This window comes from Xyrauchen texanus, chromosome 15, assembly GCF_025860055.1.
Source record: "Xyrauchen texanus isolate HMW12.3.18 chromosome 15, RBS_HiC_50CHRs, whole genome shotgun sequence".
Classification (NCBI taxonomy): Eukaryota; Metazoa; Chordata; class Actinopteri; order Cypriniformes; family Catostomidae; genus Xyrauchen; species Xyrauchen texanus.
In genome coordinates this window covers 26,450,751-26,468,592 of record NC_068290.1, presented here as the reverse complement: position 1 = coordinate 26,468,592, position 17,842 = coordinate 26,450,751, and the positions used below count along the sequence as shown (strand labels likewise).

The window sequence follows — 17,842 nt, the reverse complement described above, 5'->3', positions numbered from 1 at the left end:
AATTTATTTTATACAAATAAAATAAAGGAAACATTGAACTCTCTATTACAATTGCCTGATGTGTGAATGCAAACCAATACAACAAAAAAGCTTGAACTATTTCATTTTATTTTTTTATTTCTTAAATTTCTTTGATTTTTTTTTTCCATTTTATTTTTAAATGTGAATGTTCACAGTCAACACCACACAATTTCTGACCATAGCCAATATTAGAGAAATATCTAATTTTCATATATATAAAATAATTCATTGAAAGTAAATAAAGGTTCACAGCATGGATTACATCATTCAGTCCCCGATTTCATAGTATGATTTCACTTAGTTTTGTCATTCAGATCATTTTCTTTTTCAGTTTCAAAAGCGTTAACACTTTACTCTCCCCATTTTCTGTGTAAATCATAAAGGAAAAAGTGGTAAAGTGAAATGCAAGAACAGTCGCTGGCTTTCACGTGAACAGGTGTTGAATTAATGCTTTGATTTTTACAGTTGAATAAAACTGCAAAAATAAATAATTGAAAATAAAGGACCCTTATAACAGAAGATCCTGTTATTATGTGAGACTATGCTGCTAAATCCCCAACAAAAGAACAGCAGTGAGCTGAGTGAAAATACTGGGCACATCAACATACACAGACTCTCTCAACATACAGACATACATACATACATGCTCACACACATACAGCCCCACTTCAGCAACTCACAAGTGTATAAGAATCACATGAAGTGGACTGAAATTTCGCAGATCCAAGGAGACCAAGCAGGCATCTCTTTCAATGGCAATTTCCAGTGTGATTTTCCTTGGTTTATTGTTCCCAGGAGTCAGAGCCATTAGATAAAAAATAAATTACACAAGATTACACATTAAATTAAATTAAAATACAACCATTTAATGATTTTTACTAGAGCCGAGAATGAAATGGTGAGCAGAACCCTTTTTAATCCACTCTTTTTAAATTACTCCTTTTGTCTTACAGTCATCCTTCATGCACTCTTTCATCAGAGGCTCACCGGCTTTTTTCTTCCATTATCAATGGAAGGGGAGAAAGAGGTGTATGATTCCATGAGATCAGTTCATTAGTGGCTTGTTTCTTTCCTACCACTTTCTAAGTCTTTCTATGTTTTTTTAGCAATAATCATTCTAATATAACAATATTGACAGCCTGCATTCATTGAATGACCACTGCCAATCATCCATGCTCATGTCTGAAAAAAAAATATACAAATTTAATAGGGAAATAAAAGACCTCAAATACTGTGCAAAATAAAATGAAAAAAAAAAAAATGAAATGCTTTCTTGTGAAAGAAAATACAATTTTTGTTTTTAACTTTTTTCATTAAATATAGAGATGTACACATTTCTTTTTTGTCAAACACATAAACTGTTTGTGTTGGGAGGGCAGGTTTGAATTGGTTCTTGAGTGGACAGAGCACGTGGGATCGGTAAAAATTTTCAAAGGAGAAAAGGATTGGTGCTTGTGCCTGTGGCACCACCTCCCACAGATCCCCCTGTTCCCATTACTCCGTGAACCCCTGTTGGCCCGCCCAAAATCAGTGCAGGCTGCGCAGGGCCTACCGGGCCCATCAGCAAGGGGTTTCCTGCTGGACCCATAGGGGATATTCCACCAAAAGGCATGCCCATTGAGCTGGACTGTACTATTCCCATGCCCATACCAGAGGCCGCCATAGGGACCCCCATTCCTGGCATGCCCATCCCTGGCTGAACCATTGGTGGAGGCATGTGACCCAGCATAGGATTTGGGGGAACAGGGCTTGCACGGAGCTGGCTCAGACCAAGTGAAGAGGGTTGAGGGGAGATAGATGCCATTGGGGTTGCGCCAAAAGGATTAGAAGTGGAAGGAGGGGTTGGAGACACCCCTCGACTGGAAATGGTACTTCCCGGTGTAATGCTCATACCTGATGAGGAGGGACCTAAAGAAAAAGTAGAAAGAGTTAAAGTGATAAACAAAAACTATGTTTCACTCTAAAGGTGGTCTTCACATTCACAGCAACCAGCAGCGAAAAGTGACCTGAGCTAATTCTATTTCCATCATTTATTTTTACCGGCAATACATCTCATTTTTGATCAAATTTCAAAAGCTATGGCCAGTCCCACCTGTTAAGCTCCTAGTAGCGACCAAGAGTAGCAACTTTCAGCAATGAGGCAAAAATGTGAATAGGGCAAAAATGTGCTACACACCCTGTGTCTGAAGGAAGGGGTTGTGAGATGCGGAGGAGATGCTTGGTGGTGGTGGTTGTTTAGGTTTGGGTTTTGATGATACTAGTGAATCCAGATCCACAAGCGCTGCATTTGGCCCCAAGAATGATTCTGGTGTTTTTCGAACAGGCAGGGAGGAGCCGAGCGATGAAAGGTCAAAGGGCACCGGAGAGCCTGTGCTCCCTCCACCCCCTGCATCACCTGTCACTGAGGAGCCTCTTCTCTCTAGATCTGCTGGTGTGTGGAGAAAAGAAAGAAACAGAAAGAAAATAAGAATTAAAGGCAGACGGTTTAACACACGCATCTAGTGAAACAGGTTTACAATCTAATTGACCCTTCGCTAAGTCCCGCCATAAGAACGTTACTGACCATTCCTACATTGACTTTGTTGTCATATACTAGGGCTGGGTGATATGACAATATATATCGTGACAATGTCAATCAATAAAGGCTGCGCTTTGTCACCAATCCTGTTTGTGATATTCATGGACAGGATATCGAGGCGTAGTTGGGGTGGGGAAGGTGTGTTGTTCGGTGGGCTGGGGATGTCATCGCTGCTTTTTGCAGATGATGTTGTCTTCATGTCATCATCGGTCCGTGACCTTCAGCTCTCACTGGATCGCTTGGCAGTCGAGTGTGAAGCGGCTGGGATGAGGATTAGCACCTCTAAATCTGAGGCCATGGTTCTCAGCAGAAAACCGATGGAGTGCGTACTCCAGGTAGGGAAGGAGGTATTGCCCCAAGTGAAGGAGTTCAAGTACCTCAGGGTCTTGTTCACGAGTGAGGGGACAATGGAGCGGGAGGTTGGCCGGAGAATCGGGGGCGGTATTGCACTCGCTCTATCGCACCGTTTTCACGAAAAGAGAGCTGAGCCAGAAGGCAAAGCTCTCGATCTACCGGTCAATTTTTGTTCCTACCCTCACCTATGGTCATGAAGGCTGGGTAATGACCGAAAGAACGCGAGTACAAGTGGCCGAAATGGGCTTCCTCAGAAGGGTGGCGGGCTTCTCCCTTAGAGATAGGGTGAGGAGCTCAGTCATCCGTGAGGAGCTCGGAGTAGAGCCGCTGTTCCTTTGCGTCGAAAGGAGTCAGCTGAGTTGGTTTGGGCATCTGGTAAGGATGCCCCCTGGCCGCCTCCCTAGGGAGTTGTCTCAGGCACGTCCAGCTGGGAGGAGGCCTCGGGGAAGACCCAGGATTAGGTGGAGAGATTACATATCCACACTGGCCTGGGAACGCCCCAGTTAGAGCTGGTTAATGTGGCTCGGGATAGGGAAGTTTGGGGCCCCCTGCTGGAGCAGCTGCCCCCGCGGCCCGACTTCGGATAAGCGGTTAAAGATGGATGGTGTATATTGTGACCTGTAAATATCCATGTTTGCAGCGTGGATTTATCTACCAGAGGGCAGGGCTCCATGTGAGAGAGAATTTAAGAAACATGGACAGGGTTTTCATGGCATTAAAAAACATTTCACCGGCCACCAAACCAAATTTAATAACATTCATCTCCCATTTGGCGCTTTATAAGTGCTTCATATGCTTCTCATCTGACATGCGCATTTCATGTGCGTGTCGCCTACACCATCTCTGGAGCTCGCAACGGTACCAGTGGTTTGATAGAATGGTTAGGCACAGTTCTATTCACTTACACTTACAGCCTCAGTTGTAATCACCATCAAATTAGGCTTTTCTCTTTTTAGTTGATTGTTACAAGCATTCCCCTAATTTCTGATTCACAGTCTCCAGATTTTTTAATCATGTTTTTAATCATTTCTTTCAAGAAAAACGACAGATAAAAATGTTTTGCAATGCAACACTTCATTACAGCCTACTAAAGAATTTATTCTAATTTATTCATATGAGTTCTTTAAATCTTGCCTGAGCGAGCAACAGTAACAAAGGCAACGCTGAGCGAATGGTCAAATAACCAGTATCAAGTACAAACCCTCTTAAGTTGCAGATTGGGCAGTATAGTGAAAAATGTGTGGGAATACTGAGAAATACACACTTTTTTCTGTATGTAGGTATGTTCATTGAACAGTGCAATGTTTTCAAGGCTGCCTGATGCAACGTGACTTATAACTAAAGACTCAATATCTTTTGAAATTCTATGATAATTCCCATTGATGCGTATAAATATGCAAGTATACCTGTGCCATTGGTCTGTTTAACTGAGCCACTCCAGGGGTCAGAGGTCAAACCATCAGTGGCAGGAGCAGCTCCTTCTGCTGCCCAGGGATCAGTCGACCCTGATAGTGGGGTAGGGGTCAAAGCCACAGAGGGAGCCCAAGGGTTGGCATTTGGAGGGGTCACAGCTGGAGAGGACATGAGGAAAGATCGAGGATAAGACGACACCATGTAGAAAGAGGAAAAGCCAGGGTAAAGATATAGAGGACAACACTGGGAAGACCTAACAATTCATGCCAACCTCGCACAAGTGTCCCATGGATCAAAAGATCTTCTACACTCTCACCTGTAGATGCCCAGGGGTCAGAATTCACTCCAGATGAGGTGTCAGCCCATGGGTCTGGGGCTACTGTTGGTGGTGCTCCACCCCAGGGGTCAGCACTTGGCGGAGAGGCAGGGGAGACGGCTCCCCAAGGGTCAGCAGTGCCCCAAGGTCCAGTGGTAGGTGCAGGAGCCAAAACGGGAGGAGGAGAGGGTCCCGCAGAGCCTGTTGCAGGGACCCCCCATGGATCTACCGCACTCAACTCCATCAGAGACGACTGAGAGAGAGACATGTCAGTAAGAACGTCCTCATTTAAAAGGAGTTGGCTAAAAATCCAAAGCGTAAAAGAAAAGCTTGTTTATAAACACAGTACAGGCACTTTCACTTGAAAGTGGTTCAATATTAGCTGCAGTGTGGAGAAAATTCTAGAGGACGTGAAACACAAGCTCTGTTCCAAAACCTAGAGAGCTGCCACTGGAGGCAACATTTTTAGGCATCAATGGCTGTTCCAAAAGGTAGCTTAATTATGATGCCTCCTAAGAAACCATGTTTCAGCCAGATTCTAAGGCAGCATATGTATTCTTTAGAGGGGCAATAATCTGCAATCGGTAAAAAAATAAAGATGGTGGACAAAGCGAGAGAAATTGACTGCAAATATACGTATTGTTTATAATTAATTCAATATGGAAAAGTATTGATTAAAAAACATTTAAAATAATAGAAAACGTACTATTTTACCTGAAACATATGTGTGTTATATATTTATGCTCAGAGTATTGCGTAGTTCCTCTAACATCACCAGTATTGAAATTAATTGCGAGTGAATTTGGGAGTGCACTCAATAACTTGATGTTCCATGTCGGTTAGGATGCTGTCATAGAATGCAGCTGCCTACGTAGGCAGGAGACAGCTCACTAGGTTTTAGAACAGACCTAAAAGCTCACTCACATCTTTGTGCTAAAGAGCGTACGCAGGGTGAGAGACACAGACAGAGCAGGTAACTCTTGGAGAGTGAGAGGCAGGTACACAAATACACAACCCTTGGTAAAGCTCACACACAGGAACACAACACGCTTCCATGTGTACTCCTCATACTCATCATAATTCTCCTAGAAGAGGAACGCCTCATCAAGCATGAAGTCATGACATCATCTGCGACCCACTGACATTCTCACTTACACAATCATACACAATCACACACCTCCTCGGGCTTGGCTTTCTCCCTCTTACTCTCCTCGATGGCCATCTGCAGCCTCAGGTCGTCCCCCCTGCGCAGACGCTCCTCCTGCCAATCACACACCACCGTCACATCATCACAGTGAACCAAAGTTCTGTGGGCTGATGGGAAATGGAGTCTACTGTGGCAACCTGACTCCCATGTCTCACCAGCTTCAGAGGTGAGTGTCAAGGCTTGATTTAGACACAAATTAACAACATTGGGAAGTAGTGGGTGTTTCTGATATTGCAAAGCCAGTTTTAGATCAGGTGGAATTACAACGAATGTACAATTAATGAGAATTTAGAAATATGTTTGAACAAGGAAGTTGACATGTTAATGATTCATTGATTTCATTGTGCAGATGTAGAACGATTAACCAGGATTATTTCAATAGAATTCAATAAGAACACAATACGAATTATACAATTATGCACTTCAGTTTGTGAAAACTAAAAAAAAAGAGAATAATTTAAAAGCACTTATTAGGTCCATCTGTTAAGCCTTTTCCACCAACAGGGTGCTTGTTATCCAATCTGGAACCACTCTGTGCATTTCTAAAACAGATAAGGACACTCAGGGAAGGAAAATTCTGCACCACACTGGCCCCTAAAACTTGCTAGTCTCAAACCAAGAACCACTACCTTCAGAGGCCAGAGGGCTGAACACTGTCTGCAGTCTCTGTACAAAGTTGTCATTACAACAACACAAGACTGACACGATTAAATTGATCCCATTATAATCAACGACACATCCGATGTGGTGATGCAAAGAGCGATCAGTTGACAAACTTCCTGTTGCATTGCACAGAAGCTCCAGCCTCCTTATTTTCTGTGTCAATCTAAAATAAGCTGATATTACTAACAAATATCATATCTAAATTAATTGCTACAAATGTAATTTATTAAATACATTTCTCGATGTTCTGTGTAATTTTTTGGCTGTTTCTATCAAAAGCGAAAAATTATTTTTCAAAACTCAAAAGACTGATTGATTGAGGGCAGAATAAGTAGTTACATAATCTGTTATGACAACACTGGTGCTTTCAGACCTCAAATGAAAAGTGAGCCAGTTCTGAGTGCAGTTTGTAGTTCAACAAGCTGACCACCACCTTTGGCACAGGAACCAGCACCATTTTGGTGGCAAAGGAGTAACAGATGTTTTGATTGTTTCATGATCATACTGAAATAATTTGAGGGTCCAATTCAGGCTGATCAATGATTTGTGATTAAATTCTGAAGTGCAAGAAAGAGAATGGCAAAGGAAGGGTTCATCCACTGTAACCTGGATGAATGTTTCGTCCCTGACCTTTTGGTGAATCTCCTTGCTGACTGTGAGTGCGTAGCGGAGCTCTGCATCTTCCAGAGGGTCAGTGCTAGTCTGAGGGAGGGGGAGGGGGGGTCAGGGGGAGGGGTGTGAGTGATGGAGTGAAAGGGGAAATGTTCAGAAACTGTGCAGAGGAAGGGCCCTAATTTTGAATGTGTTTATTAATCTATTTTATTAATACAGATATAGCTCTTAATTCTATTTTATGATGGCAGTGAGGGAAGGGAGCTTTTAAGATGGTTATTATAAGACAGCTTTTTTTTGTTTATTATTTGCATGTTAGAAATGTTTTTAGTTCTTGGACGTTTTTTAATAATCAGTGCTGATAAGCAAAAATATATTTAAAAATTCCCATTAGAGCAATTTATAGCTCTGCTAAAATCCAATTTCACATTAAGAAGGTCTAACAAGGCTCTTTCTGTTTCTGGTACCATCTCAATAGTTTTAGATTTTACCTGATTGCTGATTGGCTGAGAGACTTTACCTGCTCCGCCTCCTCCTTGCTCATAGCCAGTGCCAACTGTAGCTGCAGGTCCTCTTCTCCTGAGCTTTGGGGCCAAGCCTGCTCAGCATCTGGTCCTGTGTGCAGTCCTCCCCCTAAAGCAGGAGCAGAAGGGGCCGAAGAGGCTAAGGGAGGAGTCAAATGACAGCTATTATGATGCATCAATATATAGTGGATTATTGGTCCTTAAAAGTGCTTCCAGGGCATAATGCTTACCAACCTCTTGGCCAACACTGTGAAGGGACTTAAGTGCGTTTAGAATGTGTTTACATAGAGGCTGACCAACACCCATTCTGTGCATCCAGCCTGACCCCTAATAGGCCCTTTATAATGCAGAACACTTCCTGTTCTTACCACTGCTGGTCTGTGCCATCTTCTCTTTGGTCTTGAGTGCATGGATTCTTTCCTCTCTTAGCCTTTCCTCGTCTTTTAGCAGAGTCACCAGTTGCTTGGCCTTTTCCCGTACATTCACACCCTGCAGACACACATGCAATATACCACTAACTAATTTTCTATGATCTAAAAGACACACAAAACATCTTCATCTTGCTGATACTACTTGTAGCACAACAAACTAACTAATAACACTGGGCTTCGTTCACTAACCATTTGTACACACATATTTGAGTGTGAAATCTGTGTACTGCATATGTCAGCTAATCAGCTGTTACAGCAATACTCAAACCAGCCAATCTGGCAATAACAATCATGCCATGGTCCAAATCACTGAGATCAAATTTTATCCCAATTCTAATGGTTGATGTGAACATTAACTGAATCTCCTGACCCATATCTGCATGATTTTATGCACTGAAGCCACATGATTAGCTGATTAGATAATACCATGGATGATTGTTGGTGCCACACCGGCTGGTTTGAGTATTTATGTAACTGCTGATCTCCTGGGACTTTCACACACATACAGTATCTAGAATTTACTCCAAATGGTGCCAAAAACAAAAAACAGCCAATGAGCGGCAGTTCTACAGAAGCAAATGCCTTATTGATGAGAGAGGTCAACAGAGAATGGCCAGAATGGTTCAAAGTGACAAAGTCTACAGTAACTCAGATAACCGATCTGTACAGTTGTGGTGAAAATAGCATCTCAGAACGCTTCATTTTGAAAGTTTTGGTGGCACAAGGGGGACCTACACAATATTAGGCTGGTGGTTTTAATGTTGCGGCTGATCGTGTGTGTGTGTATATATATATATATATATATATATATATATATATATATATATATATACATACACACACATACTATACACACACACACACACACACACACACACACAGTTGAAGTCACAAGTTTACATACTCCTCAGCTAAATACATTTAAACTAATTTCCTGACATTTAATCGTATCAAACATAATGATGGTCATTATGGCCCAACAGAAACATTTTTGTTTCATCAGTCCAGAGGAAATTTCACCAAAAAGTAAGATCTTTGTCCCCATGTGCACTTGCAAAATGTAGTCTGGATTTTTTTATTGGGGTTATTAATACAATTATCATTTAATTATTTTTAAACACTATTAAAAATCGTATTTTATCTAAATTACACAATGATGATTAATCGACTTTATAGACATTACAGTTTTATCGCCTGTTAATGCTGATATTCTGTAAAGCTGCTTTGAAACGATGTGTGTTGTGAAAGGCGCTATACAAATAAAATTGACTTGACTTGACTTTTATGGTGGTTTTGGAGCAGTAGCTTCTTCCTTGCTGAGCAACCTTTTAGGTTATGTCGATATAGGACTCGTTTTACTGTGGATATAGATACTTGTCTATCTGTTTCCGCCAATATCTTCACAAGGTACTTTGCTGTTGTTCTGAGACTGATCAGCACTTTACACACCAAACTACATTCATCTCTGGGAGAGAGAATGTGTCTCCTTCCTGAGCTCTATGATGGCTGCATGATCCCATGGCATTTATACTTGCATACTATTATTTGTACAGATGAACGTGGTACCTTCAGGCATTTGGAAATTTCTCCCAAGGATGAACCAGACTTGTGGTGGTCCACAATTTTTTTTCTGAGGTCTTGGCTGATTTATTTTAGTTTTCCCTTTATGTCAAGCAAAGAGGCACTGACTTGGAAGGTAGGCCTTAAAATAAATCCACAGGTACACCTCCAATTAGTCTATCAGAAGCTAATTGTCTAATGGCTTGAGATAATTTTCTAGAATTTCTGGAAAGGTGTTTAAAGGCACAGTTATCTAAGTGCATGTAAACTTCTGACCCACAGGAATTGTGATATAGTCAATTAAAAGTTAAACAAGCTATCTGTAGGTAGAAAAAAAAACCAACAAATGTTGGTAAAATTGCTCATGTCATTCACAAAGCAGATGTCCTAAATGACTTACCAAAACTATAGTTTGCTAATATAAAATCTGTGGAGTGGTTAAAAAAATTGTTTTAATGACTTCAACTTAAGTATATGTACATTTCTGACTTCAACTGTATACACACGTATATTAGTGATAAACCGATATATCAGCCAGGCCGATTAATCTGTCATTATTTAACCAATTTGCGATTAGCGGCATCATCCAATAACCATGATCACTTGGCCGATTAACAGAAGCGTTAACAATCCCTTGTGTCAGTTCCAAAATCTACCAAAATTTGCAATGAATACTCTACACTTTCTGTTTCAAGGTTTTTTTTCTCCGAGTTTATGCAAATTTTTGTAAATATGCATTTGTTTTGTCACTTTAGAAGTTGTGTACATCTTATTTGCTGTTATTAAATTGTATTATGTTTATCAGCCATCCAGCTCTCTAGATATCAATATCAGCCATTGAAAAACCATATTGGTTGACCACTAAACCACTAAAGGGTTTGCCAAATGGTTTTAGCATGTTGTATACTGCACAATATTACAATGGCACAGGGAGTTTCTTTACCTAATGGCAGTGTTCGAAGTGTGCAATTTGTGTCACATAACCAGCAGCGATTCTAACTTTTGGACCACATGCACAGCCTGAACCAAACGATGAAGCGCAGATAAATGCTCCTGCACAAGCAGCACTCCAACCATATTATAAAATAATTCTTAATTGTAATGTTGAACTTTGTTCTTTTATAGTGTGATTGTTTTTGCCTTTTGCTTCAACAGCATCTTTCTCTACATATTTACACCTATGTAGGTACGGTGGTGCTAAAGTCCCTTATACTGGAGATGGTTTGGGCATGTTTTATGCAAATTACCAACTTCATGAACGTGCTCCTTCATATAGAATACTGCTAAATTAATTCACATTGGAAAGAGGGTAGGAACAAATTCATGTACGTACACAAGTGTTGTGAATCAGCTGGAGATTTTTATTGAAAACTTTCTGTGCATACAAGTATGCAAAATCAAAGCAATTAAGAGGCCCGGTCTTTCCTGAATCATATTTGAAAAGCACTTAGCCTAGGTTACGCCTCGCACAAAGTATACTCTCTTGACGGTGAACCTGCATGGGCACGATCAAGGCACATGCAGAAGGACTGCTTTGTGATTCTATTTTATATTCAGGTTTTTTTATCTATCAAATTATTTTATGTTCAAAGCACAAGTGGTTGCACATAAAATATGTTTAATGGCTCTTTTGTCCAATAGCCTTAAAGTTAGCATCTGAGTGATTAATTAAACACAGAAGACTGAAAGTCAATGAGTTTAAGGTAGTTACAAAAGAAACACGAAGAGTTAGAAATATATTAGGGTGACTAACATATTTCATTTTAAATAAGCCCCAATGTGATTGAAGACTGGGCTGATGTTATTACGGATTTAGTGTGAGAAAGAAAGGTCTTGATTAAAAGGCCTGGTGTTTTATGCTAACTGCACAAACAGAGCTTGATCAAGAGATTGTTGCAGTGTAAGAATCACACATGAGCACAACCATTAAAGACCTGAAGGACACGTTAAAACTAACACCATGAGTTATTCTTTTATTTTCTTATTGAGAGAGAGAACACATTTTATTTGTGTTTAAATATACCTGGTCCTTGCCATCTCTATCTATGTACTGGAAGTCTTTGAGTGTCTGAACGGCATAGATGTTTTCCCTGCATTGCTGTGCCACTCGCTCTGAACCTGTCTTTATCAGATACTCCATTAGAGTCATAGCCTGAGAAAGAAAGAGAATTGAAAATACAAGAGAAATTGTTTAAAGCATCAGTGTTCATTCCATTTACAACACAAGTGCCATTTGCAGCAGTGTTGAACTTACTTTATAGACATGTCTCCAGTTCTTGCCATGGTCATTGAGTCTCTTCCAGACCATGCTCATGATCTCTGAGAAGGCCACTACATTGTATGTCAGGTCTGCAATCTCTGACATCAGAGAACTAGAGGGACCCCATGGGTCATTAGAGGTTGCTTCCCTAACCTGGAGAAAGTATAAAGTAAGGCTCAATAAACTTTGGTTCATTGTAGTGATTCTAAATGTAATCTTTTAGCACTAAATCAAAAGCAGACATATGATACCGAGTATACTTCTTGATTCAATAATCAGAGTTTCTTCAGGTATTTTTTTTATTCGTTTGAACCTAAACTGAAATAATTGTGTCAAAAAATGAATGAAATCCTGCTCTTATGTGAGACTGCTTGCACTTTCATTCAATTGCTTCTTTTCTGAAGGGCAGAAAAAGAAAGAATTATCATGAAAAAGGTAGATGAGCAAGGAGAGACAGGAAACTTTTCCAAGGTCATGAAGGAGCGAAAGACAGGAAAATAATGTAAAGAAAACATGAGAGCTGAATTGGAAGGGTAAAAGTCTAACCTTTATCTCTGCCTCAGAGTAATTGTGAACAATGTTTTTCACTTGCCGCCGAAGCGATGATGTCGACATGGCAACAGGCTGGCTATCAGGTTGTGCTAAATCTGAGAGATTGTAAAACAAGGTCAATAAACCACTAATATAGACAGGAACAAAGGTCAGTACAGGGCAGGCAAATATAAAGTTTTTTTTTAATTGGAATGTATTGGCTCTGAATTCCAAATGAAATGGAACAATAAAGCGATAAACACATGGCAACTTAACTCAAATTAATTATCAAATCTAAGAATGGCCAGGAGACACCAGCAGAAGGTTAATCAATACTACACTAAAAATGTATTCAAAAATCCATGGTCACACCATTGTTTAAAAATAATCAAACATGTTAGATCCACTCTTGGTTGTTTCTTCAACTTCTGGCAATTTCATGTCCAATGTTCTGTTTTTATTAAGACAAAGAGGTGTTGTTATTATATGAAGGTCACATTAAAACTGACTTAGTGTTTACCAGGTTTTACTATTTATTTTCGGGACTTTTCAAGTGCCTTTTAAGTATACAGTTGATTTTATATGTTCAGCCTTGTCCAAGAGCCAGAATTGAAATATTTACAGTCACTAGAAAAAGTATGTGAACCCTTTGGAATTACCTGCATTATTTTGTCTTAAAATCTGGTTTGATAGTCATCTAAGTTGCAATAATGAACAAACACAATCTGTTTGAACTAAAAACACACCAATTATTGTATTGTTCTTGTACATATTGAATACATCATTCAAACATTCACAGTGTAAGTCAGGAAAAGTATGTGAACCCCAGGTTAATGACATCAACAAAAGCTCAGAGTCAGCAAACCTGGCATCCAATTAATGAAACGAGATTGGAGGTGTGGGTTAGAGCTACTTTAACTTCGAAAAAGCACTCAAACATTTTGAGTTTGCTGACATGGACCATGGCTTGCAAAAAAAATAAAAAAGAGAGATCTCAGAAGACCTACAATCAAGAATTGTTGCTTTGCATAAAGCTTGAAAGGGTTACAAAGTAATCTAGAAGGACTTAAATATTCATCTGTCCACACTTAGGCAAACTGTATATAAATGGAGACAATTTAGTTTTTAGTTTTAGATTTACTGTGGCTAGTCTTCCTAGAAGTGGCCGTTCAGCCAAGATGACTTAAAGTGCGCACCACAGAATGCTCAATGAGGTAAAAACAACCCTAGAATGACAGCAAGAGAGTTAAAAGGAATCATTGGAATTGGTTAATGACTCTGTTCATGAGTCTACTACATGGAAAACATTAAACAGGCATGTTGTCCATGGCAGGATACCATGAAGGAAGCCACTGCTTTCCAACAAAAACATTGCTGTGCACCTGAAGTTTCCCAAAGACCACCTTGACACTTCACAATGCTACTGGGAAAATGTTTTGTGGACTGATGAAACTAAGTTTCAATTGTTTGGGAAGAACATGCAGTACTATGAAAACCGCATACCAACATGAAAACATAATCCCAACAGTAAATTACAGTGGAGAGATCATCGTGATTTTGTGCTGCTTTGGGTTGTGGACTGCTTGCAATCATCGAGGGGAAAATGAATTCCCAAATTTATAAAGATATCCTACAGGATAATGTCAGGGTGGCTGTGCACCAGCTGAAGCTCAGTAGAAGTTGGGTGATGCAGCAGGACAATGACCCTAAACATCTAATTAAATCCAACACAGAATGGCTTCAAAAAAAGAATATCCAAGGGTTTACTTACTTTTTCCAAAGGACTGTTAATGTTTAATGGGATGCGTTCAATAAAGACATGAAAGATTATAAATGTTTGTGTGTTGTTAGCTTAAATACATTGTGTTTGTCTATTCTTGTGACTTTAATAAAGATGAGATCACATTTTACGACCAATTAATGCAGAAAACCAGCTAATTCCAAAGAGTTCACATACTATATAATTTTTATGAAAATTCTATATAAAAAACGAATTTTACATGTTTAAAACTATTTTAATCTGAAAACAAACAGAAAAATAAACAAACAACTTTTTATTTTATGAAAATTCTTTCCATCAATTTTTCTAAAATTACAGCTGTCCCACAGTTGAGACAAGTGATGTCTGGAAAACACAAAGAAAAATCTAGTTAAATATCACTTGTGTGAAGAATACTTTTATTGGGCGTTATTTACAATCAAGATGTAATTTTGTCAAATTAGGCAAAAGGTGTGAACATTGTTATTCAATTGTGGGTGTAAGAAATTGGATAAAGCCTGTATTAAATATATCCAAAATGACCCACAATTGACACATTTATTGTATTAGGCTAAAGCATTTTTAAACAAATAATATCACTCACTATATATATTCTCAAACTTCTTTGCTTAGTTGGCTGTGGATGATCATGATTATGTGTTGATTGTGAGTATACAAATTTCTAAACTGTTATCATGATGATTTTGTGATAGTTTCTGTTTCAGAAAACAAACGCATCATATGCTTAAACACTATTTGAGTTGCTGTTTATGTGAATGACAATCGCATAACCCCTAATGTAAACAAACATGACAGCACAGATCAGATGATCGCGTTTGATGTGTTAACTGTGTATATGTACACTATTTATCATGATACTTTGGTGACCATTTGGATGTATGAATATAAAGTAAATGAATCATGTGCATGAAACAACTGTATGATTCAATATATGTGCGAATATGAATGACAGGCACTTGTTCAGCTCAGCTGTGTTGGCGCGAAAGCTCATTTGAATCTTGCAGCTTGTAACGTAACTGGCAGTTGAAGAAACACATTAAGATTAAGATTCAACTTTATTGTGCAGAGTACAGGTCATTGTGCAGAGTACAGGTACTGAGCCAATGAAATGCAGTTGTTTTCGCATATCCCAACTAAGCTGGGGTCAAAGTGCAGGGTCAGCCATGAAACAGTGCCCCTGGAGCAGATAGGGTGAAGGGCCTTGCTCAAGGGCCCAACAGTGGTCTCTTGATGGTGGTTGGGCTTACAAGTGTTACACTCCTATGCGGGGCCAGTTTTTAACTTATTAATATTTTTGTAATGTATCTAACTAGAAGGTCCCCTGTATGATTAACAGCATTAAATGGGAGAGCATTTATATCATATGTAAGCAAAAGGGACACTATAAATTAAATACAGCCATATGAATCAATATTGAATCGAAATCGAATCTGGAACTCTGTATCAATACCCAGCCCTACTGTTCACCCACTAAACCCATGACAGCCCCAGAGATTCTCCAATCTACAAAGCACTGTAGTAAAAAACAAGAGCATCAGATGAAGTGTATATCTGGCTCAAGAAAGTGACACAGGCTGTGAAGTGTACCTGGGAGTGTCGGTCTCTCTCCCCCCCCCTCTCTGTCTCACTGTGTGCGTGCTCAGGTCAGGGCCACAGAGCTCTCAGTGTTTAGCCTGTCCACTGTTCCAAACCTCCACACGGCCACATCGGGGCCCAGAAGCACAGATTTGGAGTGAAATAACCACTGCAAGTAAAGACACAGAGAGAGACAAAGTGAAAGTTGTTATGGGTAGTACAGTATAACAAACAATTACCTCATACAGGGCTGAAAGCTGGCAGAGCATCATGGAGGCTTAAAAACACAATAGAGTTTCAATTCCACTCTTTCCCACAATAGCGGCGGACAGTGCCTAAAGGCAGTACAGGGACCGGTTTACAACACATCGCTCACCTGTGACATCAGCTAGGTGTAGGCCTACTGTGAAACTGTTATACACAGTAGTGCCACACCTGTATGAATCAATAAAAATAGTTTCATGACATCTTAATACACACAAACATATTTTTCTATTTCATTAAACACAAACATTATAGCATAACGAAGATTTAAGGGAGTTTATTAACATAAACATTCTAAGCACCCTTGACTATGTACCATTATTTTTATTTTAGGCAATCATACAACAATGCACTTCCTCTGAGAAATGTCAGTCCGTCCAGTAACAAGAGATGATAAGGTGTAGTTCACGATAGGATGTATTAATATGCAGCACAGTTACATAAGGCTTTGACCTCAGTCGCCTTGAGGATAGCAAGAGTAAAGTCCATAGTAAATTCTCTAACTCTATTCACAACTACTGGTTTGCTAAATAAAAAGCACAAAATGAGTGACATTTTTTTTTTATTTAGTGGTCAACAGGTGGTTTCCAAAAACAACTCTTGCTCAGAGGTGTTAACCAAGACTCAAAATGACATCGAGATTAACTTATCTATGACAACTGTTGCCAAAGAATGTGTATGTGCATCCGTAAATACAGATATATGCTGAGAAATCTGACAGTTAGTAAACCATCCGATCTGATAATATGACATGTAGTTTGTTGTCTGAGCAGATGAGAGGTTAATCAGTGTCTCTCCTCTCAATATTGCAAACCTCCAACTAGCTAACAGAACAGATTCACAACAACAGATCCAATCCAGCAGAACAGTAGCATATGTTCCCGGTGATTAGAAAACACTCCAAAAGTAACTGCCTCGCTCCAGTTCACAGCTTCTCAAACAGACAGAAAGTGATAATTGCCAAGTCAACTAGAGATCAGCTAGCTGGGGCTACTTACAGCTGAGCTCCAGTTCTCGCTCTCAAACACGATCAGACATCAAGGAGAAAACAGAGTCCGTGTAGTGAAGACAGGAGGATTGGAGTAAAGGAAGACGTTGTTGTTGTTGTCTCTGTAACGGTGCTGATTTAAAAACACTCACTTAAGAGATGTGCGCGCGGCACTATGCTAACTGAACTCATAAAGAGATGCGAGTGAGTGTGTGACAGAGAGAGGCGACAGTGATTTAACTTAACAACTATCACCTCTCGAGTCCGGTTCGTCGTATAAATATATACAATGTAATGTAACTGATTTTAAAACTATAATAGAGCTACTTTGTGAAATATATCGTCTGTACTGACCCTGCCGTTACTCTGATGGTACGAGGAGATGGCGGAACTTCCGCTTCCGTTTCCCCGCAGCCGGGAGCGACCGCGCCCCCTTGCGCGCTCCCTGATTTGAATATTCATGAATAATGGTGAATTTACCATAACAAAGATTTTCTAGTTGACTTTAAAATGTAGCGGTATCTATCAGCAGTGTATTGACATGTTTCTTGTAACGTCACTGTCTGACCGCCATGTTTGTGACTAAAGTTCCATATTTCTCCATTGTGCTGCACTGTGAGATGCCGCAAAATTTTGTTTCTATTGATAAATCTTGAAAATGTGATACTGTTACTGTTTTATTACCAGAGCCAAATTGTAATGTTTCTTTCAATAAAGTTTTATATTTTAAGTGACATGTCTTCATTTCGCCAGTCAAGCAGCGAT

At 39.7% G+C, this 17,842-nt stretch overlaps 1 protein-coding gene across 3 annotated transcripts; it reads right to left on the bottom strand.

The window, feature by feature from the left end:
- Positions 1-91: 91 nt before the first annotated feature.
- LOC127655685 (epsin-1-like) lies at positions 92-17,480 on the bottom strand. 3 transcript variants are annotated; one of them, XM_052143615.1, is made up of 13 exons: positions 17,088-17,480; positions 15,838-15,994; positions 12,486-12,586; positions 11,934-12,092; positions 11,703-11,831; positions 8,057-8,177; positions 7,685-7,827; positions 7,183-7,254; positions 5,860-5,943; positions 4,683-4,935; positions 4,360-4,524; positions 2,198-2,449; positions 92-1,929 (listed from the first exon to the last, which is right to left on the bottom strand). In XM_052143615.1, the coding sequence occupies exons 3-13, from the start codon at positions 12,552-12,554 to the stop codon at positions 1,451-1,453; spliced, it is 1,926 nt and encodes a 641-aa protein (XP_051999575.1). In that variant the 5' UTR covers positions 12,555-12,586; positions 15,838-15,994; positions 17,088-17,480; the 3' UTR covers positions 92-1,450. The 3 variants fall into 3 exon arrangements, with proteins under 3 accessions (XP_051999575.1, XP_051999576.1, XP_051999577.1); XM_052143616.1 differs by having other exon boundaries at positions 2,198-2,446; XM_052143617.1 differs by lacking the exon at positions 7,183-7,254.
- Between the last annotated feature and the right edge of the window lie 362 nt (positions 17,481-17,842).

Excerpts from the sequence above, each read along its gene's own strand:
- LOC127655685 (XM_052143615.1), bottom strand. The coding sequence starts at position 12,554 with ATGTCGACATCATCGCTTCGGCGGCAAGTGAAAAACATTGTTCACAAT. Across the intron at positions 12,093-12,485 it reads ACTCTGAGGCAGAGATAAAG|GTTAGGGAAGCAACCTCTAA; the intron begins GTTAGACTTTTA and ends TACTTTCTCCAG. Across the intron at positions 2,450-4,359 it reads TAAACAGACCAATGGCACAG|CAGATCTAGAGAGAAGAGGC; the intron begins GTATACTTGCAT and ends TCCACACACCAG.